The sequence below is a fragment of the Vulpes lagopus genome, chromosome 1 (assembly GCF_018345385.1).
Source record: "Vulpes lagopus strain Blue_001 chromosome 1, ASM1834538v1, whole genome shotgun sequence".
NCBI classification, from domain to species: domain Eukaryota; kingdom Metazoa; phylum Chordata; class Mammalia; order Carnivora; family Canidae; genus Vulpes; species Vulpes lagopus.
Window position 1 is genome coordinate 147,108,067 of NC_054824.1, and position 16,375 is coordinate 147,124,441.

Sequence of the window (16,375 nt, forward strand, 5' to 3'; positions counted from 1 at the left end):
CTCCAGGCAAAAACCCCTCCTCCCAGAGGGTCATTCTTCCCGACCCTGCCCTCTCTGCCCCTCACTGCTGCTCTCCCACCCCATTCTCAATACCCAAGTCCCTGGCCCCTAGTCATCTTCTTCATCCCATCCTCTTTCTTATTGGTGACATTCATTAAGTATGGATAATTCAGCCTCACCAGGAACTACTGCTCCTCTGAAATCTCATCCATCTGTAACTTCAGCTCCTCTTTCCTAGTATCCAACCTCCAGATGTTCTTGACACCTTGGTCCCTGAACCTCTCTCTCTCTCTTTTTAAATATTTTATTAATTTATTCATGAGAGACACACACAGAGAGGCAGAGACACAGGCAGAGGGAGAAGCAGGCTTCTTGCAACGAACATGATGCGGGACTTGATCCTCAGATCCTGGGATCATGCCCTGAGCCAAAGGCAGATGCTCAACCACTGAGCCAACCAGGCGTCCCTGAAACTCTCTTTTGAACCAGTTAAATACCCACCAACCTAGCCTAGATCCTGTGATTTATCACTTCAATCATGCTCTTGCCAGTACCTTCAACATTGCTGTCCACTTGTCTTCCTGTCTCATGTACACTGCAAATCCCTACTTTGTGTCTTTTCCACTGCAAGAGCCAGACTTCTGGATGGTAATGGAAAGAGATCCCAAAATGTGCAGATTAGGGCTCTTCCAGGAGTATGATCTCCACCTGGGCCTTCAGCTCTTTTGGACATACTGGGTTTCTGGTCTGCTTCCTTACTCATTTCTCATGACGGCTTTTCCAAATCTTCTCAGGGCTCCAAATAAATGTTTGCCCTCCTGTGTAGATACCTACATGTCACTCAGCTTTTCCTCCTCCCCATTGCCCCCAGGACAGTGGGGGGCCTCCTCCCGTTCATGCACCTGTATCTCTTGTCCTCCCTTTCGTGTTCTCCCTTAGATCTTGTTCTCCTCTTCCCTTGTATTGATAAGCCCTCACATCTCTTAGGATTCCTTCTCTGAAAGTCACAAACAGGCACAAACTCATTCCATCTTAAAAAATAACACTCGGGATCCCTGGGTGGCGCAGTGGTTTGGCGCCTGCCTTTGGCCCAGGGTGTGATCCTAGAGACTCGGGATCGAGTCCCATGTCGGGCTCCCGGTGCATGGAGCCTGCTTCTCCCTCTGCCTGTGTCTCTGCCTCTCTCTCTCTCTCTGTGTGTGTGTGTGTGTGACTATCATTCATAAATAAATAAATAAAATAAAATAAACACTCTTCCAGGGTACATGGGTGGCTCAGTCGGTTAAACGTTTGAATTTTGACCTCAGCTCAGGTCCTGAGTTTAAGTCCTTGGCTGGACTCCACGCTGGGCATGGACCTACAAAAAAAATAAATACAAATAAAATAAGAAAAATAATACTCTTTCTTTAGTAATGTCTTCAGGCCACGTTCTGATCTCTTCTGCGTATTGTTGGGGGTCTGTTCAGACCCGTGTAAAGCAGCTGCCTCCACTTCTCCGCCTCTTCTGGTCAATTCCACCCAGACCCCAGTGTGACTGAGGCTCCTCTGGCCGAGGTTACCAATGAGTGCAATCAATCGACTCCTTTCCGTGTACTTGTGCCCCATCTGCCACCTGAGATCAGACTGGTTCCTCCCTCCTTAGAACCTGTGCCTGTCGCCGACCCTCCCGGCCTCCTTTTATCTGACAAGTTCTCCTCTGCCTCTTGCAAGCTCTGCTCCCTCTCTCTCACCCTGTATTCGTGTGGCTGTTCCCTGGAGGAGGGATCTATGACGCCCTATTTCACACCCCTACTGGAGTTTCAGATGGAGACATCCAGCTTGGCTACCAGGCGGCTCCACCCGCATGGTCTTCCCCAGCCTCCCCCAGCCTCTTGTTTTCTCTCCCCTGTGCCAGCCAGTGGCACCAGCCTCCATTGGTCTGGGCCAATGACTCAGCAGGCCCATCCCCAAGTCTGCATGCACCTGTCCACTCCCCGGCTAGGGCCGGAACTCAGATCCCTGGCACCCCCGCCTCTATTACTGGAGGAGCATCTCAAGAGGTCTCCCTGCCTTTGGGTTCGCACTGTAGTTGGGGGTGGGTGTGCAGCTGGAGCCCCATAAAATGTAGCGGACGGGAAAAACTAATCTAGTATGCAGAAAGCAGACCAGTGACGGCCTGGGGGGAGGGGGCGGCACGGGGGAGTGCGGAGCGGTTAAATACCAAGTAGCACGATGGGACTTTCTGCACTTCCCATCCTGACTGTGGTCCTGGGCGTGTTGCCTTGTGACCGTGTGCATACGTATAGCCTAGTCAGAGTGCATCACACTATATGGTTTTTTTTTTAAAGATATTATTTATTCATTCATGAGAGACACACAGAGGCAGAGACAGGCCGAGGGGAAGCAGGCCCCCTGCGGGGAGCTGCCTCGGGACTGGATCCCAGGCCCCCGGGTCGCGCCCGAGCGAGCGAGCGGAGGGCAGACGCTCAACCGCTGAGCCACCCAGATGCCCCCGGGCTGCAGGTTTGAAGCCGGTGTGTTTCCCTGTGTGTAAGACACACCTCCATCCACTTGATGAAGGCCAGGTGCTCCTCACGTCACCCCGCTGCCTGCAGAGCCAAGCGCAGGTAAGGACGGGACCTCCTCCCGGCTTCCTCTCCCCCTCCCCTAACGCCCACACCCGGCGTCCACCCGAGATCTGGAACACAGCGGCCGCGCCCCGGCCCCGCGCGCCCGCGCCTCCTCGGGGTCCATCGCACACACTTCCCCGCTGCGCGCCTGCGTCCGCGTCTCCCCTTCTTGGCCAGGCTGCGCGCGGACAGGCGCCGCGTGGGGGCCGCGGGAACCCCGGGCCTGACCACTCAGTCCCGCCCTCGCTCCTCCGGTCCGGACGGGGGCGCTGTCCGCACCTCCCCGCCCCCCCCTCCCCCGGCTCCCTGCTCTCGACTTCTCCCGCGAGCTCCCAGAGCCGCCGGCTCGGGGCTCCGCCCCTCCCGGCAGCATCCCTCCTTTCCATTGGGCGAGGCCGGGCCGGGCTGTCCAATGGGACGAGGCGTTGGTGCGAGGCGGCGCCGCCATCTTGGGCCGCTGGGCCCCCCCGCACCGGTCCCTGGCCGCCCGAGGTAGGTGGTAGGTGGGCCGGGCCGCGCCCCCTCCCTGCGTCCGCTGCGGACCCACGATGCCGCAGTACCAGACCTGGGAGGAGTTCAGCCGCGCGGCCGAGAAACTCTACCTCGCCGACCCTATGAAGGTGCGTCCCCGCGGGGCCGCTGGCTCGCCCCGGGTTAGGATGTCTTCCCTGCGGTCCGCGCGGCCGCCAGCCGCTGCAGCCCGCCGGGAGGTGCGGGGGGTGAGCCCAGCCCGACCCCGCCGGGCGTCGTGGTATCCACGGGCTCCTCCCGAGGCTCGGGAGGGGTCTCGGCGGGTCCCCCAGGGCGCCCCGGGCCGCCTTCCCCGCCCCCAAGCCCCGAGCTTCCGTGGTGCTGCGGGTGGTTTACGTGTCTCTGCCGGCCGGCTCCTCCCCCTGCGGCGGCGGCCTCCAGACCCCTCCCCGCCGGGCTGCGGCGTCGCGGTCCCTCGCGCCTCGGACTGCGGGGATGTGCGGCCGCCGCCAGGCCCTGAAGGCCGCCCCAGCTCGGAGGCGTGCACACCCCTTAGACCCGAGGGCCTTTCTCAGTCGGAGGTCAGTGCTTCGAGTATACGAGCGTGTTTGCACCCTCTTCTCAGGGAAACGCCCCGACACAGAAGCGTAGGGGCCCATTCGTAGCCCCCGCAGAAGTTGCCACGAGTAGACGTCTGAGCTCCTTCCTAAAGGGCCCAGAAGCCCCAGTGACGGGGATTGCAGCGTTCAGACCTTGATTTCTCTTCCTCTCCGGTTTTCGCTTATCTTGGTGTCAGATCCACAGACGGTTTGTTTAAAATAGCTCCTCGCCAGTCAAAAAAAAAAAAAAAAAAAGAAAGAAAGAAAGAAAAAGTCTTGGTAGGTTTTTAGAGCTAGATGAGTAACAAGAAGCCCTGAAACAGTGTTTATCCGTTCTTTACAATAAAATGATGTAATAGTAGCAGATGATGAAATGAGTTAGGTTATTTTTGAAATCGGGTATTTTGTGTATGACACGGTTTCTGGCTCTCCCGTTGGGTTGACACCACCACCAACCCCCCCCCCCCCTTGTTTGTAGAGACATGTGTCTATCCACGCAAGCAGCGCACCCTGAAAACGATACAGGATTTTTGTCCAGAAGTACGCCCACAGTACACAGAATGTTTGAAACCCTGACATCAAGAGCAGTCCTGCTTTAAGAATGTGGTAGGAGGTGAACACAAGGTGGGCTATGAACAGAGCCAGTCTGGAAGGGGCAGGATGGGGAGCTTCTCAGCTCTTCACCCCACCGAGAAGTCCAGGGCTTAGAAACTTTGCTGGGTTTCAGCTCTGATTTTTAGATAGGGGAGGGGAGGAATGGGGAGAGGACCTTGGCCAGCAGTGTCCTGGAGTGCCTTGTATGTGACAGGCAGTTTGCATGACACATCCTTACGGATATGATTTATGTGAGCAGTCAAGACAGTGTCTGGAGATAGACTGATGGACAGTCTGATGCCTTAACTGGATTGCTTGGTCTAAGAGAGAAAGCTAATACTTGAACCCAGTTCTCTAAACCCCAAGTCTGTGCTGTCTCTGCTAGTCCACACAGCCAGAACAATAGGAGACTCAGAACCTGTTTTACAGGATTCTCTGTCTTCTCTCCCAGCCTCCTGGGCTGTACCTGTGTACCTGTGTACCTGGGCTGTACCTGTGTACCTGTCACCCCTTACCATTCTCTCTCACATTGCTCTCATTGAAGGTGGCATTACTGCTGGACCACGTTACAACCTCTCAGTCCATCTGCCTTTTTAATCCCTCCTTCACTCGTGCCACAACTGTCAAAAACAGAAATGGAATTCCTTCCGTTTCCCACTTAAATACTGGTTTCCCGTTGATTGCCGGGTAAAGCACAGACTCCCAGTCCACAGTGTGACCCTCTCCAGCCTCTCTGGCTTTATCCTCCCACCCCATCCAGCATCCTCAGAATTTAGGTCTTCATTCACACTGCTGCTTCACCTCTGTCCTACCCTCTCCCCTGAAGCATGCATGTTGCAACAGCCACCCTTTGTGAAGCCTTTTAACAGGTCCCCTTCCCCCAACTTAAAGCACTGTTTTCTCTTTGAGCATTTCACCTGTATATCCCCCTATAAAAGGACTTCATTCATGCTGTCTTGTGTTTGGTTACTTTGGTTGGTTGAGTTCAAAGTTCCTAAAAGAGCAAGAATCTTGATCGCTTTCTCTCTGTGGCATCTGACCTGGTAACTTAGATGCCCCTCAGTCGCAAAATAGATGCTCTGATAGTACTGTGGAGATTTTAACTCTGACTTCTCATGAAGCCAACCAGCGTTTTTCTAACTGAGAGTTAAAACTTTACATAGTTGTTAGGCTTAGTACATTTTAAAGTTTCTTTTTGTTTTTGGAGAACTGAATTTTTTAAAACACGTAGAATTGATTTAAATAGCCCAAATAAATAATCAGGTATCTACAGATAATCTAATTATTGTAATTTGTGTAAGTGCTTGGTGAGTTCCCTTTTTTCCTTCATCAAAACACATCTCAGAGTGCTGTGCCTTCTCCCACCCCCACCCCTCCAATCCCAGGGGAGCAGAGACATGAGAAAAGCTGAGGTGACAGCTCTTCACAGCCCTGTTCCTTTAGTTTCCAGAATTGTCTTGAGGCTTCTGTTTTTACATCATAGCCATTTAAAAATTAGGTTCCTACTTTGGCTTGTAGATACAGGCACTTTTTTAAACAGCCAGTTAAACAAGAGTTATTTATATTGGTCAGCAAAAAAAACGGACTCCACCGCGGTACGCTATTTTGAATCTGTCATTTAAAAAAATAAAAATGGGGGATCTCTGGGTGGCGCAGTGGTTTGGTGCCTACCTTTGGCCCAGGGCGCGATCCTGGAGACCCGGGATTGAATCCCACGTCGGGCTCCCGGTGCATGGAGCCTGCTTCTCCCTCTGCCTGTGTCTCTGCCCCTCTCTGTCTCTCTCTGTGTGACTATCATAAATAAATAAAAATTTAAAAAAATTTTTTAAATAAAATAAAAAAATAAAAATGATGTTCCGAGAAGTTGTAAACTATTGTGAGATGTTTTCTTCCAGATGAGTCATTTTCTTGGCCACTGAACTGTAGAATGCCAGATAACAAAAGGTATCATGTAGCATGCTGTTCAATATAGGAATTATTTTGGGAAAGTTATTGGTGGAGACTTCTTTTCAAGACAAAATTCTGCCTTTCTGTCGAAATGCATTGTGTTGTGCCATCACGATAAAGATGTGATTTTGCTGAATGCTTGAGTCCGAATTCACCTCCTGAGGGCCACGGGGAGGGGACGGCATGAACTGTGACTGCAGCAGTACTTCTGCGACATGGACTTGGACTTACAGAGCCTTGTCTGCTGTTTTCCCCCTACTTTTCCTATCATTTCTCTTGGCTGGGTTGTGGGTGTTGTAGGAAGGAAAAACTTTCTTTTTCCCTCTTAGGTATAACAGCTGGGGCCCTGCATATTAAACTGACAACAGATTAACAAGACAGAAAATCCAACATGTATGCAGTAGGCATGGAGTTGACAAAGCCTTTGACTTGGGGAGGCAGCTATAATTGGGGCCTATATACCGTGTAAGCAGGGGTGTTAATGCATGGAAAAGAGGGTGGACTAAGGAAAGAAATAAGTTTAGGGCTTCTGTGGAGGGGAGTAAATTGTAGGAAGGTGATTAGTAAGGATTGTTATGCAGATGAAGAGCCCTTCTTTTCCCCCTAAGGGGAGTAAAGCACCTTTACTGTTAGAAATCAAAGGTTATCGTTATCTTAGCCCTGCTTTTAGATGGAAAGGGCAGAGAGCTAATTGTTCTCCACTCAAAATAGTCCTTATGCCAAAATTACATGTTTGAGGAGGCATGTTGTGATCCCCTTCGATATATAGATGGTCCCCAACTTGCATGGACCTTCGTTTTTTTTACTTTTGGTACTACAAAAACCATATAAATTCCGTAGAAATCGTACTGTGAGTTTAAATTTTGATGTTTTCTTGGGCTAGTGATGTGCGGACAATACTGTCGTCTGGTGGCCACAGCCAGTAGTGGACTACAGCTCTCCATCAGCCAGGCAATCACAAGGGTAAACAACTGATAGACTTACAGCTATTCTGTGCCCACACAGGCATTCTGTTTTTCATTTTCAGTATGGTATTCAACAAATTACATGAGACATTCAACATTTAGTATCAAATAGGCTTGTGTTAGATAATTTTGTTCACCTTTAGGCTAATGTAAGTGTTTGGAGCATGTTTAAAGTAGGCTAGACTATAATGTTTGGTAAAGTATGTGTATTAAATGCATTTTTGGCTTAACGATATTCTTCTTTTAAGATTTTATTTTTAATCTCTATACCCAACATGGGGCTCAAACTTAGAACCTGGAGATCAAGAGTGGCATGCTGTACAGACTGAGCTGGCCACACACCTGTATAATTTCAATTTATGATACTTTCAACTGACAGTGGTTTAATTGGGGCATAACCCCATTGTAAGTTGAGGAAGATCTGTATATTCTTCAAGGGGGGGGAGAAAGGGAGAGAGAGAGAACCCCAAGCAGGCTCCACACCCAGCATGGAGCCTAACACAGCTCCCCGAGATCATGACCGGAGCCAAAATCAAGAGTTAGATGCTTGGGATCCCTGGGTGGTGCAGTGGTTTAGCGCCTGCCTTTGGCCCAGGGCGCGATCCTGGAGACCCGGGATCGAATTCCACGTCGGGCTCCCGGTGCATGGAACCTGCTTCTCCCTCTGCCTATGTCTCTGCCTCTCTCTCTCTCTCCCTCTCTGTGTGACTATCATAAATAAATAAAAATTAAAAAAAAAAAAAGTTAGATGCTTAACCAGCTGAGCCACCAGATGCCTCAAGATCTGGGTATTCTTAATGCCAAACCACCCTAAGAGTCTCATGGACATTCCCTGAATATGGATGTTTCAGGAATTTTCAGTATATCTCTTCAAACGTTGCAAATAAATATCTAACTTTCTAATAAGTCTTTTATTTTTTTTTATTTTTTTTTTTAATTTTTTTTAAATTTTATTTATTTATGATAGGCACACAGTGAGAGAGAGAGAAGCAGAGACACAGGCAGAGGGAGAAGCAGGCTCCATGCACCGGGAGCCCGACGTGGGATTCGATCCCAGGTCTCCAGGATCGCGCCCTGGGCCAAAGGCAGGCGCTAAACCGCTGCGCCACCCAGGGATCCCTCTAATAAGTCTTTTAAAGAAATTATAGCAATAGGATGAACTAGAATACTGTTTTGTATCTCATTTCAATAATGGTGATTACAGTAAAGATGCCTTTAGATGTTTTGGCTGTTAATTCTGAAAGGATCCTTTTTAGCATACCCGAAGACTAAATTATTTATGAGAAATGCTTTCTGACGTCATTTTTTCTAAATATGTATTTTTATTTCAGGCACGTGTGGTTCTCAAATATAGGCATTCTGATGGGAGTTTGTGTATTAAAGTAACAGATGATTTAGTTGTAAGTATACATTTTTATTTGTTGCATATTTCCAGATTTGTTTGAGTTAATCGTTTGAGATTATTTACATAGAATTTATGGAGATTACCCATTAGAATGTTTATTTTGCATTTCATTCCAAAGTCAAAAACCTCATTCTAGAAGCCACTTTCATGGACTCGGGGAAATAACTTACTTTGTTGATGCAGTATGTCAAGTGTAACCTAATCACTTTCTTCAGATCTTAAGCAAAGGAGCATAGAGACTAAAAGTGGACATGGGATAGAGGGCTCCTTGTGAGCATGGGAGGAGGAAATGATGGCTTTGTGTAGTGCCTTCCCTCCTCCCTAGCTTCGCAGTCTTATCACTTCCAAGACCCTCTGCCACCTGATGGCTATATGCAGCAGTTGTCCACTGAACTACTCTTGCTGAGAGCCCCACAGCAGCTGCTAATTTCTAAACCTGATAATCTCATTGGTTCACATCTTATTGGACTTCCTTGCTGCTTCTGATACAGAAAACCACTCTGGTGGGAATTATTTTGGCATCTGTGGCTCCATTTTATCTTATTTTTCTGTTTCTGTCTTACTAGTCTTTGCTGATAAATACTGGTTTCTTCAGGATTCTGTCCTGGGTCATCTTTTCCTACTGCTTCTGGAGGCACCCATTCAGTCATGGAGCCCAGGGCTGCCTGAATCTAGGTCTGTCTCCAGATTTGTACATTTGGCCCATGTTTTTCTTCTGACTTCCTGACTAGCTCTCTGCTTGGCCTCCTTACCTTGGTGCCGCTCACAAGTATCCTGTCTGGAATGGGACTCCTTGTCTCTGCTCCAACTGCTGCTTCCTGTTAACTCTCCTGTTCTTGTGTCCCTGGCCCTTGGACAAGCTTGAAGAGCTTGTATTTTGATCCTTGACATGTTCCAGGTGCTCTCTCAGGCATGTGGGAGCTACTGGCTCGATCACCCTCGTCTCAGTTCCTGTCATGGTCACTCTATCTTTGCTGTGGCTCCCTGAAGTTGTGGGTGTCACCCTCACCTGGCTCCTCTGCTAGACCAGTCTCCCGAATGTGTCCCTGCTGTCCAGTTGTCCAGGGGGATCAACTCTGGGAGAGTTCAGAGAGGGAGAGTTGATCCAGTTGTCCAGAGGGATTTCTGAACATGCACATTTGGTGGTTACAACCATGCTTACTTAGTGGCTCCTCATCACTCACGATGTCACTGCAGCCTCCCATCCCCTCCACTGTCTGTCACATGTTGCTGTGGGACTCCTGAGACGAGGTGGGTTGTCCTAGACCTCTGCCTCTGCTGGTCCCTTTCTCTTTTTTTTTTTTTTTTGGTCCCTTTCTCTTACTGTGGCACTGAATCCCACTGCTGGCCTAGGTGGAGAGATGGGGACTGACTTTTCAAAACCCATCTAGAAGGATTTCTTCATCTCTTGCTTTTCTTTTGGCTCTTTTTGTGCTGTATCACCATTGTTTTATCAAGTGTGTCTTTTTAGTAGTAGAGTGTGAGTTTTGGGACAATAGGGCGCAGAAAGACGTTTCCAGTGACTAGCATGGTGTCCTGACCCGGAGAGCACTTATAAACGGGCTCTTAATAGATTAATTCTCTAAAAATTTCATAGTGATTAAAAATCCCTGTCTCTGGTCATATGTTAGATTTTATATATTTGTGTTCAAGGTTCCATTGTGAGGTTGCATAAATTCAGACTTTTAATGATTACCATGTCTTCCAGGGACCAATTAAATTTGAAGTAACTGAAAATATGAAGAATGAAGAGAACCTTGAGCTGTAGTGTGCTAGACCTAGAGTGAAGAGACTTGAATCCTAATTTAGCCATTACCGGCGTTTCGGCCTCGGAAAAGTTCAGGCCAAAAGTTTGGCTTTATGGGCCTCAGTCCCTTATATAAAGTGCCATAGTGGTAGTCTGCTTCCCTGATTGGGGTGTGGGTAGTAAACCACACAGGTGAAAGTACCTAGCATCAGTGCCTGCCTCTTAGTACATCCACACATGTGTGCTTGAGCCTGGAGCCTTCACATTGAGGATCGTCCCAGTTATGAGGGGCACACAGAGCGTAGGTATATCTGCTGAGGAGAAGTTGGCATGTCCTGTTTTAAAATAGGAAAAAGTGGGATCCCAGGGTGGCGCAGCGGTTTGGCACCTGCCTTTGGCCCAGGGCGCGATCCTGGAGACCCGGGATCGAATCCCACGTCGTCGGGCTCCCGGTGCATGGAGCCTGCTTCTCCCTCTGCCTATGTCTCTGCCTCTCTCTCTCTCTCTCTGATGATTATCATAAATAAATTTAAAAAATAAATAAATAAATAAATAAATAAATAATAAAATAGGAAAAAGTGCAGAACTTATTTTGATACAAAAGGCTTTATCTCAAAATGATGACTTTGCATCTGATAACGATTAAACATAATTAAGGATACAGGGATGGCAGTAGTGCCAAGAACTTTGTCACATTGATGATTCCTGTGACCAAATCGAAATATGAAAAATGCCTTCTGTTTTCTTTCTTAAAACTACTCGAATTGATCCCTATTTGGAGGGGGCTAAAACACAAAACCATCCTCCTAAATAGTAAACATATGAACCAACTCCCAGTGGTAAAACACTATTTTCTAAAAACTCTTGAAAAGTGTGTACACTTCCCTTGCTAATTTGTTTTAACTACTAATTCCCTCAGAAACTCAGTCTTAGGCTACATTTATTATAATCACCATGTGGCTTTGACTTTTTTATAATCCTATTTATGCATCATTTCTTCTAATCCTATAACTGATGTATAATATTTTATATGAATCTGAAATTTTTTCTGTCAAACTGCAGTGACAATGTAGATAGATCCTCCCACAGCAGGTGTACTGAAATTGAAATGATGGAAATTATTATGGCCTCTTTACAAGATTGTTACACAAATTTCCGCAATATATGGATAACAATTTTGAGTGATTTTTAAAGGCAAAATGAGTTCAGACCAGTCAGGGATGATAAGATTGAATTATAAATTACTTAAGTTGATGAATATTATTGTAGGATCATTCATTCCCTATAAGACTCATGTGAAGCCTTAAAATGGGCTAAAGAAAAATGGACATTTTATTACAAAATGAGGAAAAGAGTTGCCAGCTTAAAATTGATATTTTTGAAGACTCTAGAAGAACAAATAGTTTTTGAGAAACCATAAGCAGATCTTAAGTATCTATCTATTGAAGAATTTAACTTATAGCAAGGAAGAATTTGGTCTGGATTAAAAATTGTGTAAGCCTTTGGAAAATCAAGGTTGGACAGATTTATCTGGTTTAATTTAGATCATGACCAGCTGTGAGCAAGGGATGCTGGATTTTTTTTTTCTTAAATTACCATTACTACCCCTGCCCCATTTCCCAATTTAATGAGTAGGGAAAGCCATCCTAATATTGGTATGCTTTTCCCAGTTGAATTAACTCAATTTAAAACCCAGTTTAACTCAGATAATCATGACCAGATCCCAGGGAGAAAATAATCTGATTCTAAGCCTTGAATTCTCATCAGATCCACAGCAGGACTTGGCATATTACTTAATTGGTCTTTTTTTTTTTTTTAATTTTTATTTATTTATGATAGTCACAGAGAGAGAGAGAGAGGCAGAGACACAGGCAGAGGGAGAAGCAGGCTCCATGCACCGGGAGCCCGACGTGGGATTCGATCCCGGGTCTCCAGGATCGCGCCCTGGGCCAAAGGCAGGCGCCAAACCGCTGCGCCACCCAGGGATCCCTTAATTGGTCATTTTTGAGGAGCTTCTATTAGAGTTCATTTAGTTTTTTGCTTACAGCAGTGGAGTTGGAAATACTATAAGATACTAAAGAAATGCGATTGCTGGGGGCTTAGAAACTTGAGTGTTAACTGCCTTAGTATGACCTCTAGAGGGAATAGAGCAAAACACAGTAGGAAGAACTCCTATTTGTACCCAATCCTACATTTGCTATGTTGTTGATAATCTAATTTTACACAGTTAATGTGTATTTTTAAATTTTCTGACAGTGTTTGGTGTATAGAACAGACCAAGCCCAAGATGTAAAGAAGATTGAGAAATTCCACAGTCAACTAATGCGACTCATGGTAGCCAAGGAATCCCGCAGTGTTGCCATGGAAACGGACTGACGGGGTTTGAAATGAAGATCCTTCATGTTCTTAGGAAGTAAATATCTTTTGAATCAGAAAAAGTGTTGGGAAAGAAAATACTTTATGTAACTAAGTGGGCTCTTCAGAAGTGGGGAGATCATTTTTTGTACTTTGTTTTTTAATGTTTACTTTAGAGAGCTAGGAACGTAAATGCTTTCAGGTAGAAAGCCTTTATTTATTTTTGGAAATTGAACAAGAAATGATGCATCTGTGTTGGGAAACCTTTTGCAGGTTGATGTGGAGCAAAATACGTAATAATTCTTTGGTAAGTTTGTACCAGTAATTTGAAAATGAGATATCAGTAAAAGGCAGTTCTTCCTTAAATTTAGTTAATCTGTCTTTAAAAGAAAATTAAATTTAACCATTTTGCTGGATTGATGTATTTCTTTTGGAGCATAAAATTTGTGCTATTGATGACCAACAAACATAAAATATGGTAATTGGAATTACCTGTGCACAGCAGTGTACCTGACTATGTATAATATAGTAATGTAGTCTCAGTTCTATCTAAAAGTAATCATGGAAATGAGTATGCTTTACCTAAAACTTTTCCAAACTTAAACTGTATTTTTGAATGTAAGGGATTTGTAGTATCATTAGCTTGTTGAGCAGGGACTTGCTTTAAATCTAGTTTGCAGTGCTCAAAAACAACTGCATTTACTTGAAGTGCATGAACAGATGATCACTAGTGGACTGAACCACCATATTACGCAAGTATTTGCTACAGATTTCCCATCTATATTTTCTCAGAAGGGCTAAAGATTATTTGAACTGTTAAATCTTTGCATATGTCTGTGCCACACCTGCCCGTTTCTCCCTGTACTTAACCAAGGTGTTGAACATGACTGTCACAACTGTTATTTTTTCCATTAAGCCAGAAGGATATCATTTGATATTTATCGTATAATTGTAACCTCAGTTTTACCATCTCAATGTAATGTTCACATGTTGCCTCCTACATTAAAATATTTTTTGTTAGGACTTTGTCGTGTTGAGCAGCATTTTAACCTGGACAGTTCTATCAGCCATATGAAATTTTGCATGTTTCAGAGAAGTCAGTGAGTAAAATATTATATGAATATACATTGTTCCTCTTGAAGTGTATAACTTCTCGAGAATTAATGATTTTTTTGACTGAGATATACTGTATTCATTTAATGTAAGATGAGCCTGATGAGCCTGATTCTGTTGTTGGTACTTTTATTACATGACTTTCTCTTAAGATGTCTGTTGATTGCAAGGTGGTTTTCTTGATTAAGAAAAGTAACATCAGGGGTGCCTGGGTGGCTCAGTGGCTGAGTGTCTGCCTTTGGCTCAGGTCATGATCCCGGGGTCCTGAAATCAAGTCCTGCATCAGGATCCCTGCAGGGAGCATGCTTCTCCCTCTGCCTGTGTCTCTGCTTCTCTCTGTCCCACATAAATAAATAAATAAAATTAAATAAAATAAGTAAATAAGTAACATCAAATAGTAAAGGAGGTTTGGGGATTGGGGTGAATTAATGGGCTCACTGGAGGATTTTTTGACCTTCTTTGTTCTCATTTACACCTTCTGCTTTTTAACAGTACTTTATTTATTAAAATAACCTGAAAGGAAGGGCCTGGGATCCTTGAGTCCTTGTAGCTTACAGCAGAGAGAGGAGAGCAGAAGTTGCAAGCAGGCAGCCTGGCCTACAGTCTTGACTGGCCTGCTTCCCAGCTGTGGTCTTATGCTTCTCTAAGCCCCTGCTTCCTTCTCTGGAAATTGGGCCGACAGCAGGATTCCTAGGACATGAGGAGGATCAAATGGTAGAACCTATTGTAAGCCCTTGGTACAGTACCTGGAACACTGTAATGCTCAGTAGATGGTAGCCGCTAGAAGTAGTCGTCGTATTTTTCAGGGCAAAAAGTATGGCTAGCTCTTAAGGTTTATTTCATAATTTCCATTGAAGGATTATTTAGAGGTAGCATCTGCCTTTTCTGCTGAGAGCTGTGTCTATTATTAAATGCCATTTTTGGCAGTTGGGAAGCAAAACAAAACTACCCCCATAGAGAGTTCTTCTGGGGAGAAACAAAAATCCTTAAATATAAAACTTGCGTTTATTTGTGTCTGTACATATTAAGAGAATTAATTGGTAAATGTATCAAATTTCTTAAAGACCATATAAATAATAAAACATCAACTCATCATATATTCTGAAAATTACAGTGCTGTATACTCAATATATATATATATATATTTTTGTAATCATGAAGTATTTCTTGACACCATAATCACACTTAGCTGGGTTAATTTTTAGCAAACATGTTAGAAATATATTTGATCAAACACTGCTAAGGTAATCCATATGAAGTCACTGTAGTAATTGGGATTCTGGGTATTGCAGTTAAAATTTCATTTTGTTGGGAACCCTGGGTGACGCAGCGGTTTGGCGCCTGCCTTTGGCCCAGGGTGCGATCCTGGAGACCCAGGATCGAATCCCACGTCGGGCTCTCGGTGCATGGAGCCTGCTTCTCCCTCTGCCTATGTCTTTGCCTCTCTCTCTCTGTGTGACTATAATAAGTAAATTAAAAAAAAAAAAAAAGCAAAAAAATTTCATTTTGTTTTTCTCTTCTAAAGACCCATTCTCCTTGGAGCACAGAGTTCATTAAATAAACATTGCTATTTGGCTACATATACTCTCTACTGTAAAGGATTGGATTCTCCCTCTTGGGGTACCTAGTCTGCCAAATTTCTGTCTTAAAAATATAAAGTCTCAGGGCGCCTTGTGGGGACGCTCAGTTGGTTAAGCATCTGATTCTTGATTTCAGCTGAGCTCATGATCTCAGGGTCATGAAATCAAGCCTGTGGGGGCATGGAGCCTGCTTAAGATACTCCCTCTCTCTCTCTCCCTGTGCTCCTCTCCTTCCTCATTCATACTCATTCTCTCTCTCCCAAAATGTGTGTTTGTGTGAATAATATATTAATATATATTAATAATATATTAATAATATATATTATTATTCATACACAAAGTCTCTTTTTCACCCACAGCCCTAAGTCATTGATTAGAGGCAGTGTTGGCAGCATTTTATAGTTGATACTTTCTGTTACCCTTAGAAAAACTAACATTAACAATTGTATGATGGTAATAGTCTTCAGAGTATTCTAAAACTAATTCAAAATGAGTGAAATGTGAAATTAATTGCCCAAGAATGGTTAAAGGTCCTATCTTTTCTTCTTACTGAAAATAAAACTGAAAACCCAATCCCTACATTTATTGCACTCCTTCTGCTTATCTTAGTAAAAAATGCCTTGTGGTAATTGCAGTATCATCATATTTAGTCTTCTCTTTAAACACAGGGAAGATGTTCTTTTGCTACTGCAGTTGAAATCTATGATGTTGCGAGAAGAGAATTAAAATATTTCATACCATTTCCTTAAAGGAAAAATATTTAAAAGCATTAGTTGGGGGAGCACCTGACTGGCTCAGTGGAAGAAGCTCTTGGTCTCAGGGTCATGAGTTTGAGGCCCATGTTGGGTGTAGAGAATAAACTTTAAAAAGCACTAGTTGGACTGGTTCCTGATAAGGTGGAGCAAGCTCATGCCACCATGACTCTTTCACCAAATACAGTTGTGAGCGCATGAAGCAGCTGTGTGAGGACTCTGAAAGAAAACAGCAGGT

The 16,375-nt window shown here is 44.9% G+C and overlaps 1 protein-coding gene across 1 annotated transcript; it reads left to right on the plus strand.

Moving 5' to 3' along the window:
• Positions 1-3,038: 3,038 nt before the first annotated feature.
• On the plus strand, positions 3,039-13,962 carry SRP9 (signal recognition particle 9). Its single transcript, XM_041770036.1, has 3 exons — positions 3,039-3,229; positions 8,517-8,585; positions 12,594-13,962. Exons 1-3 carry the CDS (start codon positions 3,158-3,160, stop codon positions 12,711-12,713), a joined length of 261 nt encoding a protein of 86 aa, XP_041625970.1. The 5' UTR covers positions 3,039-3,157; the 3' UTR covers positions 12,714-13,962.
• The last annotated feature ends 2,413 nt before the right edge of the window (positions 13,963-16,375 follow it).

Coding starts and splice junctions, on each gene's coding strand:
- SRP9 (XM_041770036.1), top strand. CDS start 3,158: ATGCCGCAGTACCAGACCTGGGAGGAGTTCAGCCGCGCGGCCGAGAAA. Junction 3,230..8,516: donor ACCTCGCCGACCCTATGAAG/GTGCGTCCCCGC, acceptor TTTTTATTTCAG/GCACGTGTGGTTCTCAAATA. Junction 8,586..12,593: donor AAGTAACAGATGATTTAGTT/GTAAGTATACAT, acceptor ATTTTCTGACAG/TGTTTGGTGTATAGAACAGA.